Source organism: Meles meles, chromosome 1 (genome assembly GCF_922984935.1).
Source record: "Meles meles chromosome 1, mMelMel3.1 paternal haplotype, whole genome shotgun sequence".
NCBI lineage: Eukaryota > Metazoa > Chordata > Mammalia > Carnivora > Mustelidae > Meles > Meles meles.
The window spans coordinates 192,128,176-192,144,513 of NC_060066.1; the positions used below are offsets into that span (position 1 = coordinate 192,128,176).

General features: G+C 53.7%; 1 protein-coding gene across 3 annotated transcripts in view; it reads left to right on the forward strand.

Annotated features, from left to right (window-relative positions):
* TRIM62 (tripartite motif containing 62) overlaps positions 1-14,719 on the forward strand; it is a 28,859-nt gene extending 14,140 nt beyond the window's left edge. For all 3 annotated transcript variants that reach the window (XM_046017951.1, XM_046017950.1, XM_046017952.1), the window contains 3 exons: positions 2,668-2,924; positions 3,722-3,837; positions 12,522-14,719. In XM_046017951.1, coding sequence (XP_045873907.1) covers positions 2,668-2,924; positions 3,722-3,837; positions 12,522-13,072 — 924 coding nt within the window. In that variant the 3' untranslated portion in view covers positions 13,073-14,719. The remainder of the gene's footprint in view (positions 1-2,667; positions 2,925-3,721; positions 3,838-12,521) is intronic.
* The last annotated feature ends 1,619 nt before the right edge of the window (positions 14,720-16,338 follow it).

Genomic DNA, 16,338 nt, shown 5'->3' on the forward strand with positions numbered 1-16,338 from the left:
TTCCTGTTCATTGTGCCACTGAAACTGAACCCCACAGAACGTCACCTCTGTGACAGCAAGACTCCCCAGAACCTAGCACAGTGCCTCCCATGCAATAAATACTATAGAACAGATGAGCGTGTGTATGGTGTGAGGGGGACTCCTTCAGAGGTAGGAATGTTATCTGCATTTTATTGGCAAGGAAACTGAGGCACAGAGAGGTTGAGGAACTAGCCTAAGGCCCCACAGCGAGTGAGTGGTTAATTGGGAGCTTACTGTCCAATTTTGTCAGAACCTAATGCGTATCCTAGCCCTGTGCTGGGATATCCGCAGCCAGATCTGTGACTTTGCGGCCAGCAAGATAAGTAGGTTGGGAAGACCTTTTAGGAACATACTTGAAGCACCCGGGATTGGCTGTCACTTTTGAGCTACCCTCTCCCTGCCTCTATCCCTTTCATACCCATTCTCTTTTGTCCTGGAGACACTAGGCCCCCATCCTAAAAAGAAGATGGAGTCTGCCCTCACCTCTGCAGAGTAATTTTTGGCAAGACTCTTCCCTCCTTCACCTCCCAAGCAGATTCTGACTACAAGCTTTGTGCCCGGCCCTGGGATGGGCATGGGAAATGCAAGGCTGGGAAAGACGTCATTCTTACCCCTGGGGATTGTCCACTAACTGGAGTCACATAAAATGTGAGACTGTGTATTTCCGAAATGCTCTGGAGACATTTAACTATTTCACTGCCTGAAAAAGTGAGGTAGCTTTCAAGCTGGGCCTTGCAGATTGAGTAGGAGTTTGCTTGTCCAAAAAAGAGTTTGTGTGTGGGTGGGGGAGAGGGGGTCCATTCTAGGCAGTGGAATTGCAGCACAATGGCACTAGAGAGGTAAGCTGGGATCAGATTGAGGACTTTGAATGCCGGGCTAAGGAATTTAGTGTTTTACTAGTTATCAAGGAGACGATTCCTAAAGAGCATTGGCTTTGACCCACTTTGCACATTAGAAGGGTCACTGTGGCCATGAGTTTGTTGCCAAAGACAGAGTTGACCGAGAGAGTTGGATGGCCTGTGGGATCCCAGGAGTCTGCTTGAGGCAGGTAGAAAGATGAATGTGGAGCTCAGGAGACGTGCAAGGCCACGGATAAGGTCATGGGAACCATCCTCAAAGCAGTGGAGGTGGACCATCTAGGAGGGCACGTAGGTGAGAACAGAAGTAGCTGGCCCAGAGGTAGCAGCCACCAAGGTGGGAGGCAAACCAGAACTTGCAGCCAGCAGAGGGTGGCCAGTACGCCAGACACTGCTATGGAGGGGCTGAGAAGGAGCCAGAAGGGGTGGCTGTGGGATCTGGGGGTCCTTGGGAGGGGGCGGAGGCAGATGGTTGCAGGGAGGGCAGGCCCCATCATCTCCACATGAGCTGCATAGGAGCCTCAGCATTCTGGGAGGGGCTCAGGGAGGCCACAGGCAGCCTGGCTGTTCATCCCCAGCCTCCCCTCCGCCCCCTTTGTCTGCCTGGCGCTCTGGGTGGGCATGCGCAGGGAGGCTGGCCCACTGCCAGCAGTTCTTCCTGCTGCTGCGACCGGGAGGGAACTGGCCCTAATTGAGCCTTTGTCAAGCCTCCCACAGAGCCCGGGGCACTGAACACAGCGGGGTCTCTGACTCTGTGAACTCCCAGCCAGAATCCCACAAAGTGAAATTGCAGAGGCAGGTCCCGCACTGGCACTACAGCCTGACCACACTTCTGTACCCCGCGTTGTCCTGCCGTGTGCTGCTTCCCCCCACCCCCGCCGTTGACTTGTAGCCTGTCCTGCAGGCCCCAGCTCAGAAGCCATCTCTCAATCATCAGGCTCTTTCTCTGAACCTCAAACAAGGCCGTGCACATGGCGAACATGCCCCCACTCGCTCTTCCCAGACCCCGGCACTGTGGTTGTGTCATTCTCTCACAGATAAGAAGATAGGCTCAGAGACATTAGGCAACTGAGGTTGGCCCAGCTAGAGACCCAGAGCTAAGATTCTCACCCGGGCTGTTGCCGGGTGAGCCAGCACCGAAGCCTGTGCCCATCCCCATCCAGGCCCCTCCTGGGCCTGGCAGGGCCCACGGGAGCAGAGAAGTGGGCAAGTCCAGGCTTGCTCCTGTGATCATGACTTTAACCTCCAGCTCCAGTTTCTTGACTAGGGACTGACAAGGGTGGTGGGACAGGGCGAGTGACCACCAAAGTTTGCCCTTGGGATATCTGTGATCTCCTTGTCTTCTTGACTTGAGCCCCATGAGTGATTTTTTTTTTTAAACAAATAAAGACCTCACTGTATCCTAGACTGACTTCAGCCTCTTCTCCCCGCCCACCACCTCTCCCGCAGCTTCCCTGTCCCTCCCACCCCCAAGCCAGAAAGCTGGGCATCGTCCTCACACCTTTCTCTCCCAAATCTCTGCAGCCAGCCCACCTGGCACGGGGAGGCTGCCCCCAAATGTCTTTCAGGCCACGGCCCCTCTGCTGCTCCTCTAGTTCAAGCCTCAGTGAGTTTCCTCAGGGGCACGTGGAATTATGTGCTGTCCCTGGCTCTGCCGGCCCCATCCTGCCACCGTGCCCTTCCACCACCCTTTCCACTCCCCACGGCAAGGCTGTCAGCTTCCACCTCTCTCCCAGGAGTCATCCCCTTCTGCTGCCCCTGGCCTCACCCCTGATGCCTGTCCCCACAGTCTTCCACCAAAAGCTTGCGGACCACCATCGGGGAGGCATTCGAGCGGCTGCACCGGCTGCTGCGGGAGCGGCAGAAGGCGATGCTGGAGGAGCTGGAGGCCGACACGGCGCGCACGCTGACGGACATCGAGCAGAAAGTCCAGCGTTACAGCCAACAGCTGCGCAAGGTGCAGGAGGGGGCCCAGATCCTGCAGGAGCGGCTGGCCGAGACCGACCGCCACACCTTCCTGGCCGGGGTGGCCTCACTGTCTGAGCGGTAAGTGCCCGCCGCCCGCCACCTTACCCGGGACCAGTAGTGGGGAGGTGGGCCCCGAGGCACAGGCGCTGGTTAGCAGAGAACTCATTCATTCCCATCTTCATCAGAGGAATACGGGGCGTCTGCTCTGTGCCAGAGCCTGGGCCAAAAAGGTTTTCTGTGTTTATATTGTTACCTATGTAATAAGCAGAATCATATAGAGTATTACTTATAGAGCAACATTATTTATGTTACAAATACATGTTCTATTGTTTATAATATTGATATTATAGGTAATACATAGTATTTATATTATTATAATCCTATTAGCTCCCTTGGAGATAGCGACGGCTGCCACCCCCATTTCACACATGGGGGAACGGGCACAGAGAAGCTAGATCACTTGGTCTAGTTATGGCAGAGCCAGGATTCAAATGCACGTCTCTCTGGTCCAATAGCCCCCTTTCATAATGATAACACTTCGTTATGAGTCTGTTGATGATCAATCCTGATAGCTAACATCATGTATTCGGTGTTGACCATGAACCAAGTACGTAAGCATTTTACGTACATTACGCTGTATTCTACTCGCAACAAGTCTGGAAGGCAGGTGCTATCTTGGTACCCATTTTAAAGATGAAGTAACTGAGGCTAGAGAAGTAGGAAGTGGCATAAACAGGCACTTGACTCTGATGCTGGCAGACTTGACATACATGACCTTGCCCGTTGTCAGCTGCCCTGAGGGAGGCCGTAGGGCCCTCAGTGTTGGGACCAAAATCCAGCCCCCAATGCAGCCTGTTCTCCTATTTTCCTTCCAGGCTTAAAGGGAAAATCCATGAGACCAATCTGACTTATGAAGACTTCCCAACCTCCAAGTACACGGGCCCCCTGCAGTACACCATCTGGAAGTCCCTGTTCCAGGATATCCACCCAGGTAAGGCCCTTTCTGCCAGCCCCAGAGAGCACCCAGGAAGACGTAAGGGTTAGCACGGGAAGGAGTGAGGGGGTACATCCCAGTCTGGCCACCCATGAACAGAGCATGGGGGCAGGGCAGAAGGAAGAGAAGAATTTCTTGCTGAGCACCTGCTCTGTTCCAGGGCCTGTGCTGGGTACCCGCACTATCACTCAGCTCAGTGAATCCTCATATGGCCATTATGAGGCCATTAATATATCCATTCTCCAGATGAAGAGACTGAGGCCTTGGGAAGTTCATTCATCCATCCTACAGCATATATCACGCAACGCACTCTTCTAGGTATTGGAGACATAGCAGTGAGAAAAACAGGCAAAAGTCCCTGCCCTCGTGGATCTTATGTCATAGGGAGAGAGAAAGTGAAAGTAAATAAGTAAAATCCATAGTTCATTAGAGAAGGATAAAAGATAAGGAAGGGAGCCAGGGGATGTTAGGTCATAATAAGTAGAATGCCCAATTAGAAGACCTCACTGGGGAGGAAGCATAAAGATAAAGCCCTGAAGGAAGAAGGAGAGTGATCCATGCAATTTTCTGAGGGAAGAGTGTTCCTGACAGTGGGGATAGCACGTGCAAAGGCCCTGAGGCAGGAGTAGCCTGGCATATTCAAGGAACGAGGAGGCTGGTGTGGCTAGAGTGGAAGGGAGTAGAGGTGAGGAGGTCAGGGAGATGGCAGTGGCCAGACCCTGAGGGCCTGAGGGCCAGTGTGAGAATGTCAGACTTCATGCTGAGTGAGGTGGGAGCCCCTGGAGGGCTTGGGGACATGCAGTGGGATGCACTTAAGTTCCTCCAGGCTCCCTCTTACTCCCAGGTTGAGAACAGACTGAAGGAGGTGAAGGGTGAAGGCTGGGAGACTGGTTAGGAGATTTCCACAATACTCCAGGCAGCTGTGCAGGCACCAGGCCAGCGGTGGTGGCTTGGAGCAGGGTAATTGCAGTGGAGGTGGAGAGAAGTGATCAGGTTTGGGGTCTACTTTGAAGGGAGAGCCAATAGGATTTGCTAATGAATTGGATCTCGGGTATGAGAGAAAAAAGACAAGGGAACTACAACGATGCAGGCCAGGCTTCCTGGAAGGACAGAGCTGTAAGCGCATGACGTTTGCCGTATGGATGAGATGTCTAAGCACTGGTGCCAAGAAGCCAAGTGGAATGACAAGTACTATATAGGACAAGGGTCAGCACCGGCGATATCGCCATGTAGACAGTACTTAATGAGCCTGGATGACATCACCTAGGAAGTGAAAGAAGAGAGACAGAGCTACTCTCAACTTTGAAGCTCCAGGGCACTCCCAGATCGTAGGGACAGGAGGGAGACCCAGCCAACGGGACCGGGAAGGAGCAGCCAGAGAAGGGGGTGGGGCTGGGCTGGAAACCCAGGTTTGTCCTGGAAGCCAAGTAGGGAGAGCGGCTGATGGCAGCAAAGGCCACTAGGTCAGGTGGGAGAACCCCAAACTGACTATTGTCCAGCAGAATGGGGGTCTTTGTGGAGCCACAGGGGCATAAGCTGGATAGGAGGCCATCCAAGGGCAAGTGGGAGGAGATAGCGAGTGGAGATTGAGTGGAGACAATGCTTTCTATTTCTAAGTCAGGCATTTGATTTAAGGGACGGACAGAGAAGGTGGCAGAGGCTGTTGAAGGGGAAAGAAGTAATGGCCTCTTTGTGGGTGACGGGAAAGACCCAGTGGAAGGAGGGCAGAGCTGAGGGGGAAGGGCCAAGAGAGTGGCCGGGGAGATGTCCAGGGGCGGGTCGAGGAGGAGGTGTCTGCTGCTGCCTCTGCTGGGAGCCCAGACAGCTCATCTTCCAGAGCCCAGAGGAGGGGGAATGAATGGGCAGTGGTGGAAGCTTGAGAGGTTTCTCTTCTGATGGCCTCCCCTTTCCCACTGAGGTAGGAAACAATGTTGCTGCCTGCCATGAAGAGAGGTGGGAGGAGGTGATGGGAGGTTTGCAGAGAGAGGAGAAGGTTTTAACAGGTCTAGTGGAGGGAGTAGACCCTGGGACCCAAAATCATATAACCTACAAAGGCACCATGTCCTTTAAAGGTGAGACAAGGATATGAAGGGGAATTCTCCCAAAGAGGTAGGCAGTATTACTGTCCTTATCTTTTTCCGTTGAGGAAAGAGAACTATTAAGACCTTGTCCATGAGCACAACCCAGAAGTGTTACAGTCAGGATTCGCACTCAGACCTGCCAGAGCCCAGAGCCTGTGCCCTTACCTTCTAAGCCAACCAGGCATCCTCTGGCCTCACACCAACCCAGGAAGCCTGAATGGGAGATTGAGGCTCAGAGAGGCTCGCTGATTTCCCATAGTCACACAGCAGTCAGAGCTGAAAGTCCCTCCTGGCATTTTCAGGGATCAGGAGAAACAGATGGGCAAACAGAACTCCCAGACCCCACAGCCCAGTGGGATAAGCTATGACAAGCAACTCATGCAGTGCTGTGGAAACCCCAAGGGGAAATAGAAGGTTCTGGTGGGGCCAGGAGAAGGACTGAGCTGATGATGTTTGAACTGAGCGCTGAACGCCGTGGCTTTGGCCACACAGGGAAAGGTGGGGCCTGGTGGGGCCTCCAGACTGTCCCTGGTGGGGAACTGCACTGGCAAAGGCAGTGGGGAGGGCAGGAGTGTGAATGATCCCAGGATGTTCGTGATGGGGCCTTCCGGGGAAGGATGGAGAAGGCTGAAGAGCTCACTGAGAGCATGAATGCTGGACAGAGGTGGGGATCCCCCATAAGTGACTGAAGGCCACATCTGATATATCATTTCCAATTTCCCAGAAGCGAAGGGACAGTGCCTAGTACTCATAAATCTTCCCTCGTTGCCAAAAGGGCCAATAGTTTGGGGAAGGGCCTGTTTCCCAGCAGACTGGGTGGGACTCTGGGCTCTCTTCTTGGGGTACTCCTAGCCTCGTTGTGTGCTCCTAGGCTTGGAGGGACCTCCACCTGGGGACCCAGCAGGGGGAGGGCCACATGTGGGCGAAGCAGAATAACTCAAGGAGGCAACAAGCACATCCCCAGCGGCTGACCCTGGGAAGCCTTTGGGCAGATGGTCTCAGGAGCTCTCTCTGTCTCAGCTGCCACCTGCTGCATCCTTGTCACAGCTCAGAGAGGCACTCCAGGCACCTCAGCCTGACCGTCAAGGCCCTACAAGACCTGGTCCCTGCCATTCTCTCATCCTCCCCCCACCCCCCTCCCGCCCCCATAATACTCAGCAACACTGATCCATCTCTGCCTAGAACCCTCTCTAGGAACCTCAGTCTTTGATGACGAACTTCTCCCCTTCACATCCAGTTTATAAACACTTCCTCTGAGAAGCCTTCCTGGATTTCTTCAGGTCGCCCTGGGCTTTCCTGGTCTCACTGTTTTGTCAATGTCTGCGTAGCTGTCTGTCTCACTAGATCATGAGCTCTGAGAGGTCAGGGCTGGATCTAATTCATCACTCTATATCCCTAGAAGCCCACACAGGAAATGTTTGTTGATAAGTAGATAAAGAAATGAATGAGCCCTAGGCTCAGTTCTGATACTAGAATAGTGCCATAAAGTAGGTACTCGGTAAATATTTTTGAATGGAACTTGCCACACATCCTTGAACAAGTCACTTTCTCCTCCGAGTCTGTTTCCTCCTCTAAGAAATCAGGATGCTAGTCCCTTCTCAACCCCTCACAAGTGAGCACATGGATGGGGGAACTTGCTGGTTGCCCCAGGGCAGGGTTTCTCAACATCAGCACACTTGACCTTTGAGGCTGGATAATTCCTTGTTGTAGGGGGCTGTCCTGCGCATGGTGAGTTGGCTAGCAGCATTCCTCGTCTCTGCTCAATGAAAGGCCCCCCTCCCCAGTTTTGACAACCCAAAATGTCTCCAGACATTACCAGATGAACCCTGCGAGGCAAATCGCCCCAGTTGAGAACCACTGGCCCAGAGAAAACTGTGGAAGAAAGGCTGAGGGAGCGGTAGTGTGTGCCCTGAGCATCCAGCCAAGGACAGAGGTCCCTGGGGAATTCAGAGAACAGTGACCTGCTTAGCCAGTCCCCTTCCTTTGTCCGTAGGCCCTGTGAAGTCACTCTGGCTCCTCTGGCAGCACCAAGGCCCTTTATGTCCAGATGGGAGGGACAGGCACCCCCAGGGACCTAGCCCCTGGATTCTAGCAGCTTCCTGCCTGTCCTGCTTCCAGCTCAGGCTTCCTACTGGGTCACCTGAGAACTCCATTTAGCACTGGTCACTCCCCTTGCTTTGGAACCTCCAATTTCTACCACCACCCACCTCCTGTCCCACCCTTCAGCTGACATTAGAAACCCTCCCCCAACTGCCAGGCCTGATTGTTCCAGCTCCCCAACGCAAACTTCCTCCCCGGCCAGACCAGAGGACACCAGACACTGCCTCCTGTGCTTCTGCCGCCTCCCTCCTCTGGGCTGCTCGCTCTTTCCCCCTGCTCACCTCCATCCAGTCATTTCGTCACCACCTCGCTGTGTGCCCCAGGGCAGATCACTGCCCTCTCTGAGCCAGTTTTCTCCTCTGTAAAACAGGGATGGGGCAGATGTGATTGATCTCCCAGGGTAGGTATAAGAGTGAAATAAAATTATCTAGTTGTGATAAATATCCTGGAACTCAGTAAGTACGTGATACCTGTTTATTACGATGGTGATCGGGACTCGTGGGATGGTTCCTCAGTCTTGCCGAGCAGGCTTTCTGGGGCCACATAAAGGAAAGAACATGGTGTGAAAAGACCTTAGCTCAAGTTCCAACTGTACTTCCACCCCGAGGGATAGCTCACGAAGGCCAGTTAACTCTGAGAAGTGTCCTTGGAGTTTCAGTTTCCTCTTCTGACAAATGGTACCCTGATTTGCTCTTCTGGGGCTGCCGCAGCATTCCAGCAAGCTAGTGGGTGTGAGTGTGTTTCTCGAATGCTGGCACAATGCCCTGGAGGGTCTAAGTAGGTGGGAAGCCGGAGGCAGCAGATTTTATAAAGACCTGAGGAAAGAGCCATCCTGTCAGGCTTCTGAAGCCACTGTCCTTGGGAACAGAGGGGCACCAGCCACCCACGGCCAAGCCATGGTGCTGGACTAGGGGGTTTCTCTGCAACCTGGGCCATGTGGGGGGTGGTTGACGATGGCCAGCAGACATTTCCTGGAGCCTCCACAGTCCATGTCCCTCCCTCAATGCCTTTGACGTTGAGGTCTCAGTCTTAAACGGACAGAAAAAACACCTGGAGACCAGACGGGCTGCTTCAACGCCTGCCTTCTGGTTTTTCTAAAACAGTGTCTCGTAGAAAAGAGCTCTGACCTGTAACACAGTGAGCCCCAGGGGACTGGGGTCTGGCAGCTTTCCCAAGGATTAAGGATGGGTGGAGGGATTGCCATTCCCCACCCAGGGACTGACATCTCAGACGGAAAAGGTGTTGCCATGCCCTCTTCTGGGTCTCTCTCTGTTCTGAAGGCTGTTACTCCTGCCAGACCCAGCCTCAGGGAGGATGGGATGGAGGCCTGGGGAGACAGAACCTCTGTTTATGATGAAATGGGAGACCCTGGAGGTGGACCCCAGCCTACACTTTGGGGGTGTCAAAGCCTCTTAAGAAGCAGGCCACGCCCTGTGCCTAATAAGAATTCTGGGCTCAACCTCTAGCCCTGCCCCTGGGAGGTTGGGCCCAGCACCCAGTTACCGGGCCCCGCCCCCAGTTCCCCCTCTGCTGCCAGCACTGCCCAATGAACAGCAGACCCCGCCCCCAAGCCCACCCAATGAGTGGCGGGCCTGCCTCTTAGACCCTGTGCCCTGGGGCTTCAAAGCTGTGAGGGTCCACGCCCAGGAGTTGGCGCTCAATACCGTCAGGATATCCTCTGGATTCTTGCCTCATCTCTGTGGCCCAATCTCAGAGCCCCTGAGAGCCCACTTGGCTGCCTCCTCCAGCGCCCTCTGCACTCATCCGTGGCCCTGGAAGTGGCCATGTGGCCTCCATGAGGCTTAAGAATCTGGGGCTGAGCCATCCGGCCCCTGTGCTGGTATGGGCTCCAACCCCCGTCCCCCTGCTCCAGCCCCGGTCCCTCGGCCCCGCGCGGCACTTTCTGCCTGTTGCGGACCTCCTCAGTCATCCTGAGCTCCACAGGTCCCCGCGTGGCACTCAGGATGGCGGCTGCCCACACCTTGGCTTTGTGCCTGCTCTGCCTCTCTGCTACAGACGCCTGAGTGTGACCCACATTCCACAGCCTGTAGGAGTGGCCCATCTGTGTCTAATTAGATTCTTCTTGCTTCCTTAGCCTCCCCCCTCACACACACTTCCTACACCTCCCGACGCCTTTGGGGATTCCCACATTCCACGTGGGCAAGAGCTTCTGGTTCCCGCAGGCTGCACTGTGACCCCTGGGACGACAGGGTAGAACATTCAGCCGCTGATTCAGTGTCTTCCTTCTCGGAGCTCCCCCTCTTCAATGTCCCTGGATGGAGAGTTCTGTTTCCATTGACCACCCTGTTCCCAGGGCTGATGGTTTCCGTTCAGCCCTTGGAGATCTAAGAACAGGAAAGGAGAATGTAAAATGGAAAACGAAATTGACTCCTACCAGAGCCCGTGGTCGGAGCCTGATAGAAGTCAAGGGTGAGCTTTGCTGGTGGCAGTGTGCACGGGAGCACGGTCCAGAAACAGGCTCTTGGTCCCTGTTCCCCTTCAGTTGCCACCACTGAAGTGCTTCATTTCTGTGCATGCATGAAGCCAACAGAGGTGACAGAAGTAGGGGGTAATGCTGCAGCCAAGTGGAATCCTGGTCATGACCCCCACCCCTACCACCCTCCCCCCCCCAGATAAGGGAAGCCCCAGAGAGCAGCGTGAAGAAAGCCTTTGCTCCCAGGACCTGGAGCACGATTCCTTCTCTTCACTCTTCTTGGCCTCTGTCTTGCTCTGGCCTAGAAATGGTCATCCAAGCTCAGTTAGGCCACTTCCAGAATCTCACGTCTTCTGGCTGAGCATCTGCTCCCTCCTGGAGGAGAGAATAAACAGAGACTCTGAGCACCAGACCTGCTAAGCCAGTGTGACCAGCCCAGAGCAGGGTGACCCAGCCTGTGCTGCCTGCCTGAGAGCAACACAAACAGAGTCAGTTTAATTGGGTGAGCCTTTCTGGAAACCTTCACTATGCCTGGCTCTGTGCTGGGCACCAGGCACACTAAGGAGAACCTAGTTGGGTGGTACACAGCCCTTGCCCTCTTGGTGCAATGGGGGTGTAAGATGTGGGCACAGGAGACCGTACCCGTTATAGAATCAGGAGAGGACATGAAGTTAAGGAATCTCCGAAGAAAGAGCAAGCCCACCTGCTGGCCACTAACAAGGCTTCCCAGAGGATGGGCCCTGGAGTGGAGCCTCGACAACAAGCAGGGAGGAGTCAGTGGAGGAACAGTCTGAGTGGAGGCTTTGGGGCTGAGCGGGGTGGGGTGGCGTGTGCCAGGGAGGCTGCAGGAGAGGGCTGGGGCTGGGTTGCACATTGCCTTGATTAGTCTTTATTCTGCCACTAGGTGCTGGGTGACCTGAGATTAGTCCCCTCTTCTCTCTGGGTCTCATTTTCCCCATCTGTCAAATGGAATAGTTGGCCCAGAATTAATGGTTTACAGCTTTTTCAGACCTGTCACCTACATTTCCTAACAAATAATTTGTAATATCTCAAAGATAATATAACCTTTTCACAATTTATCTATTATAATATGTAAATTATAATCCATATAAATTTTATATATAATATATAAATGTATATTAAATTTATCTATACTTGAAATTATATATCCATAATCTGATGATGATATAAAGAAAAAAATACAAGGAAATTCCTTGTAAGAAAATATTGCACGTGTCCTCTCTAGGGGCTCACTTTAGCCACACTGGAAAACATAATGAAGTAGCCAGGTGCTCCCACCACAGGCACAACACCATTCTGCCTCAAATGTGGTCTGAAACAGGTAGAGCCTATGAGTCAGTGGCATTTTTCTTAGAGGTGTATTGTCCCAAAAAGGGAACAATTCTCAATGAAGTTCTAAACAGCATAAATGCAGTCTCCCCTCCGTTTCCATGGTAGTAGTGTTCTAAAATACTCCGTATATTAAAACTGTACAGAAATTACATCCTGTTCATACATAAAATGGAGTTAAGTTGTAATTTTAGGTCTTTATAAAAAAGTTTTTCATCCACATGAATGTCTGGTTGGGCATTTGAAAACATATGGGTGGCAAGAGGGCCGTGGGAATGCCCTGTGCCTTTCATTCAGTGCATTTCGACACATGGATGCACCTACTGAGAAACCACACACTCCCACGCATGTCCTTGTATCCACCAGGGTGATTGACAACACCTGGATAATCCTGATGCTCTCTCAGCTCTGAAGTTCTGTAATTCTGGATTTCATTATAGTTTACCCAACAGACTTTTGCAGGGTATCCCCTGTGTTCCTTGCCCCAGGCAGTCACAGCTCCTGTTCCTCTGCAGCCAGGGTTAAATCTGGAAGGACCTTAGCCATCACCCTTCCATTTTACAGAGGAGGGAGCTGAGGACCAGAGAGCGCAAGCTAGCCTTCAGCAACACACAGCTTCCTGGGGACCAACCAGAAGCCAGCCCCCAGGCAGGACAGCAGAGTGGGTCCACAGCCTTCTCTCCACTCACCTCCTCTCCCCTCCTCGCCCCCTGCAGTGCCTGCCGCCCTGACTCTGGACCCGGGCACTGCCCACCAGCGCCTGATCCTGTCCGACGACTGCACCATAGTGGCCTACGGCAACCTGCACCCGCAGCCGCTGCAGGACTCGCCAAAGCGCTTTGATGTGGAGGTGTCGGTGCTGGGCTCCGAGGCCTTCAGCAGCGGCGTGCACTACTGGGAGGTGGTGGTGGCAGAGAAGACGCAGTGGGTGATCGGGCTGGCCCATGAGGCGGCCAGCCGCAAGGGCAGCATCCAGATCCAGCCCAGCCGCGGCTTCTACTGCATCGTCATGCACGACGGCAACCAGTACAGCGCCTGCACCGAGCCCTGGACCCGGCTCAACGTCCGCGACAAGCTGGACAAGGTGGGCGTGTTCCTGGACTACGATCAAGGCCTGCTCATCTTCTACAACGCCGACGACATGTCCTGGCTCTACACCTTCCGCGAGAAGTTCCCAGGCAAGCTCTGCTCCTACTTCAGCCCCGGGCAGAGCCACGCCAATGGCAAGAACGTGCAGCCCTTGAGGATCAATACCGTGCGCATCTAGGGCGGCGGAGGGAGCGCCCAGACGCCACCCGCGCCGCAGCCACCCGCAAGCGCGCTGCTCAGGGGCCGGGAGAGGCCTGGATTCCGGTCCTGCGTGGCCACGGCGAGGTCTCAGGCCGATTGTTTACCCTTCAGCCTCCGGCTCCATGATTCCTAAACTCTGTCGGCATTGATGTCCTGTAGTTCTGGCCTTGATGGAGAGGCAGCTTTGGTCCAAGGATGTGACGTGGCTTCTCCTCGGGGCAGCCCCTGCCCAGTCCTCATCCCCATCCTCCGAGGGCAGGGGCCCACCTCCCTCTGTCTCCCTCCTGCCCACATGCCCTGATCTCAGGATGTGTCAGTGTTGCCAGCGGTTGGCAGCTGGAAAGATACACAGGAACCCTCTTATGCTCCCCACGTCAGAGACTTGCCCCTCACTGAGCCATGGGCCATGTTAACCTTGACTCCAGCCCCAGTGGACACAGGCAGTAGCTGGTCCTAAGGTGTCCGAGAACCACCTCTTCTACCTCCAGACCAAGAGCTTTGTGGTTTCTGTTTTTCCCACTGCCCTGCAGGTAGAGATGAAGCTGTGGCCTGTGAGAGGTTCCTGTCACTGGGCCCACGTGTTACATGTGCCACCACCTTCCGGCCTGGGTAGAAAAGCAGGATGACGGCACGGCCAGGGGCCAAGACGGAGAGCCTAAAGGCAGCTGCAGGACAAGCATCACTGGGTGATGGAGGTCCCCAGAAGCTCGGCTAAGGGTCCAAGCGGGCCTCTGGGACCAGGCTCGGGTGTGGGGAGCAGTGTCTCCATCAGGACCTGAGCACTGGGACAGGCTGTTGGCCGAGACCTCCCATCAGGCTTGGCATCTCTCTCCATTCAGATCCTGTGCGGATAACAAGAGCTGCTTTGGCTAGTTTAATGAGACAGGATTTATGATCACATCCCTGATGGCTTTCCAGAATCATTGGAAACACTGGAGGAGCAGACTCTGCTGGTTTTCCAGGAGTAATTCCCAGCCGCCAAATTCATCATGCCTGTCCTGATCAAAAATGCTGCTCCCATCTGCAGTAAGCCACCGAATGAGGAGGCCGTGGACCGCAGAGCGGTGCTCCCCCCGCGGCTGACCATGCCAGCAAATGGATGTCCTGGGACCCGCCTCTCTCCCACTCAATTTAATTCCCAAATCCCAATCTGGATGAGAGGCACTGCTGGGGAAACACAAACACAAAACCAGGACTTTGGCTGCACGGGTGTCTGGGAAATAGATGCTTCTTTCCTGGCCCAACCACATTAAAAGGACACAAAAGAAAGAGAGGGGTTCATCTCCAGGTCTTGGCTTTAAAGCAGCAGAGCCTCCAGCTGTCCTGCTCCCTGGCTCTGGCCCTGCCCAGGGGTGGCCAGAATATCTCAAGCCTCAGCTTTGCTTTCTCATCCTGAGCCTAGATTTGGAGCTTGTGGCATCCCGGACCATGCTCATCCCAAAGGAGCCAGACTGGCTGAACTTGGGGGCGCTCCCCTCACAACTGCTGCCCATTGGCGTCCCTCTCGGGCAGGAGGAATCCTCAATCTCCCCCACCCCTACATCTACAGAATCTGGGCCACCCCCAGCAGTATTTTTATTTTAAATGTTGCCCATTTTGTGAGTTATGATGAATTTGTATTAAATTAAAGTTACAGAATGTCAGTGGTCAGTTCCATTCACTTTGAAAAAGGCCCACCTTTTCTGTCCCAGGCAGTATACATATATTAACATGGCTAATCCACAAAGCAATCCTATTGAGTATGTGATATTATGCCCATTTTACAGAAGTAGAAAATGAGGTTCAGAGAGAAGATGTGACATGCCCACAGCCCCCTGTCCCACGCCGGTAAGGGGCAAAGCTCAGATTAGAACTAAGTTCTAAAGCCAGCACTTACATCACAACTTACTAGTCAGGGAAGACAGGCAGTCTGCCTGGAGGAGGGGTTAGTGATAGTCTTGGGAGCAAAGGGGAGCTCATGAGACAGTGTCAGGTCTCCTGAATTCCACAAACCTGGGCTTGAACCCAAGCTCCATTACTGTATGACTTTAGAGAAATGACTTAACCTCTCTGGGCCTTGGCTTTTCTGCATGGAAAATGGGGATAATAACACCCATCTTGTGATTTATTGGTAAGCTGTAAAGCGCAGTGCATTTAGAGAAGTCCTGCCTCTCACTCCAGCTGCCTCCCAGAGTCAGTTCCCTAAGGAATCTGACCCTCAGGAGTCTATCTTCCTCCTTAGGTCTCATGTGGAGTATGGGAGCATCTCGGTCGGTGATGTCTGCAGGTCTGCTGTAGAGGAGGTATATCCTACCTCTGACTGTCCAGGAGTCAGGAAGGGGCCTGAATATGGACAGATGAGCTGCGGACACTGTAGGTGACAAGGCCCTGGGGCCCCACTGCTGCACAGTGCAGCAGCCTGGGAAACAGGAGTCCTGAGCCTCATCTTAGTTCTGTGCTGACCCTTTCTGTACCCTGAAGCCCCTCTACTCAGTCTCCTTATCTGCAAATGAGAGAGGTCACACTGGATGCCCCCTGAGGCCTCAGAGGAATCTTCACTTATACCTGGATCTAGGGAGACCAGAAAGGGAGCCACAACAATCATTGAATTGTTTGGGGTTCTAGATAGAGGGGCATGAACAAAGATTGGAGGAATTAGCAGAGGGAAAGGTCTCTGATGGTTTGATGGAGAGCACCTAGTTTTGGGGGGAGGTGATTTTGAGACTAGAGTATCCCCAACCAATCCTTCAGATCTCTGTGGCTCCCCCAAAGCCATGCCCCTCCATCTTTGCTCAGTGTGTCCGTCTTCTGGGGGGAGAAACGCCCCCTCCACAGCCCTTCCTACCCCTCTCCCACTCAGCCTCGTCACATGGTCCAAGGAGTGCTGGCCACATCCCAGTCTTCCCTTCAGAATTCCTGAATGAAAGAATCTGGGGTTGTCAGCCTGATCCCAGGAATCCCCCACTTAACACAGACAAGCAGAGAGGGGAGGCAAAGGCTTCCCAGTCTTGGGGAAGAAGGAGGGATCAGTGAAGGTCTTACCCAGAGCACGAGAGAAACATATCCCTATTTGGATCCCAGTTTGTGGTCAGCAGACAAAGGTCTGGTACTTATCTAACATGAAGACAAGCCGGTGAGGTTGGTATCATTTTCTCAGTGTTTGAGTGGAGAAACATCACCTCCCAGGGGACCCACAGCCAGTACTCAACAGGGCAGGAAATCAGACCAGGCCCATCCAAAGCTAAAGTCAAACTCATCACTGGA